The sequence below is a fragment of the Carlito syrichta genome, unplaced genomic scaffold (genome assembly GCF_000164805.1).
Source record: "Carlito syrichta isolate Samal-C Ts95f unplaced genomic scaffold, Tarsius_syrichta-2.0.1 Scaffold314867, whole genome shotgun sequence".
Classification (NCBI taxonomy): Eukaryota; Metazoa; Chordata; class Mammalia; order Primates; family Tarsiidae; genus Carlito; species Carlito syrichta.
This window is the reverse complement of record NW_007258963.1, coordinates 406851-408773: the sequence shown is the minus strand read 5'-3', so window position 1 is coordinate 408773 and position 1923 is coordinate 406851. Positions and strand designations below refer to the sequence as shown.

The following is a 1923-nucleotide window of genomic DNA, read 5'->3' as shown; positions in this document are numbered from 1 at the left end:
ATGCCTCTGAGACTGTAAAGGAGAAAGCCCAACACAGCATCACACAGAGGTACCTAGAAGGGCTGCGAGGTTTTCAAAGAAGCCCTCAGAGCCCCAGACAGGTGAAGTCCAACTCTCTTCCCTCTTGTAACCATTGATAAAAGACCCCAAAGGATCCCCAGGCACAAACAAATCAAATAAAATAATGAAGGCTGCATGCTGGAGTTCACTTTTACGTGGATGGGAAATTCTGGCATCAATGACTCTTTGGGGCAAAATACTGAACGAGGGGACAGACTTCCACCTTGCTCTCCCCACCAAGGCTCTGCCCTTCTGATGGGCCACAGCAGCCAAGCTGGGGCGCTGAAGATGGGAGTGGGGAACCTTCCTCCTGTTCTGAAGGTCTGAGTTGTGAGTTTAAGTTTGACAAAAGCACTTTTGTGAGGTTTCACTTCCCGTTACTATCACACTGCCAAAAACTACTGCAACAACACAGTGAAAGCATGTAAAAGCAAGGCCCACTTGATAGCTGAGTGCAAGCACGTGTTGGCGGGCTCAGAGGATGCCAGGTTGGAGGGAGCTGCGCCCACCTGTCAGACAAGCCCAAGTCCTCTGCAGGAGCCCGCCCCAGGACACCTCCCTGCCTCTCAAGCCCTGACTTTGCCAGCGTCTTAGGAAAACCCTTTAGCAGGTCTCTAGGAAAAAGCAGTCGCTCCCCGCTCCCCATTCCCAGCCATTGCTCCCCATTCCCAGCCATTGCACTAACTTCCTCCTGAAAGGACTCCAAGGCACTGCTACCGCCTCCCCCCAGCTCCCCCAGCCAGGGAGCTTCTGAACCTGGCAGATCCTACCCCACCTCCATGTCCTGTCAAATTGGACTCAGCAGTTTAAAACCTCTCCCTCACTTCACTCCCTCCTCCCACCCCCAAAAAGAAAAACATTCTTTCCACTAACTAGATCATTTCCAATTGGAATTGATAAAAAGGGGCGGTGCTGACCTTTGCAGAGATCTGGGAAGCTTCACAACGCATTCTTTCAGACAAAACCTCCCTTTCAAAACTGAGGCAGGGGCATATTAAAATTTAAAAGTTAAAGAAAACTGATGCTTTTTTGCATTGGTTCCTTCCCAGAGTAAAGGGCCCCGAAACAACGTAAACCCTCAGAAAAGGCCTTTTAGCGGGTCACAGGGCGCACCACCCAGAACTCAGCCACCCAGCGGGCCATGCCCCGCGCCAGGCCAAAAGCAAAAAGGGGTGAGAGAAAACTTACTCGAACCGAGAAGTCATTCTGGAGCCCCCCAGATTCCTAACCCGTTTCCACCCGATTTTCATGCCTGTTACTGTAGCATCAACGCAAACACCTTCTTCTCCCCAGATGGGGGCAGTGGGCGCAATGGTGATCTGTTTGCAAAACACACAAGGCTGCGACATTCGGTAGCGGCGGTCCTTTCTTCCCGAGGCTTTCAGACGCTGTCCACGGTAAATGTGTGCGTGAGTGTGTGGCGGTGAACGTGCGCTCCCCTCCTCTGCGAGGGCGCTGGGCCAGAGCCGGACGCGCACCCGCGCTCGGTGGCCGACTGGCCGGCTGCTGCTCTTCCTCTGGGGGTCCTCGGCGGCACGGCCGCCCCCTCCCCGGCCCGCACGCTACCTGCAGCCACAGGCCTCCACAACCATGTCCTCGTACTGCTTGTAGACCACGTTGTTGGCGGCGTCGATGTAGAGGATGCTGATGGGGCTGAGGCGCGCGGGCACGCAGCAGGAGGCAGGCGCCGCGTCGGGCGCCATGGAGTTGAGCAGCGTCTGAATGATGGCGTGGTTGGTGGGCTCGAGGTGTGAGCGCAGCGGGAAGTCGCAAACGCCCTCGCAGTGGTACGCCTCGTAGTCCAGCGGCGCGATGATCCAGTCGTCCCAGCCCAGCTCCTTGAAGTCCACGTGTAGCGGCTTG

At 55.7% G+C, this 1923-nt stretch overlaps 1 protein-coding gene across 1 annotated transcript in view; it reads left to right on the top strand.

Moving 5' to 3' along the window:
- The first annotated feature begins 1850 nt into the window (after positions 1 to 1850).
- HS1BP3 (HCLS1 binding protein 3) overlaps positions 1851 to 1923 on the top strand; it is a 51315-nt gene continuing 51242 nt past the window's right edge. The window contains exon 1 of the mRNA XM_021705983.1: positions 1851 to 1883. Within this exon, the coding sequence (XP_021561658.1) occupies positions 1873 to 1883 (11 nt within the window). The 5' untranslated portion in view covers positions 1851 to 1872. The remainder of the gene's footprint in view (positions 1884 to 1923) is intronic.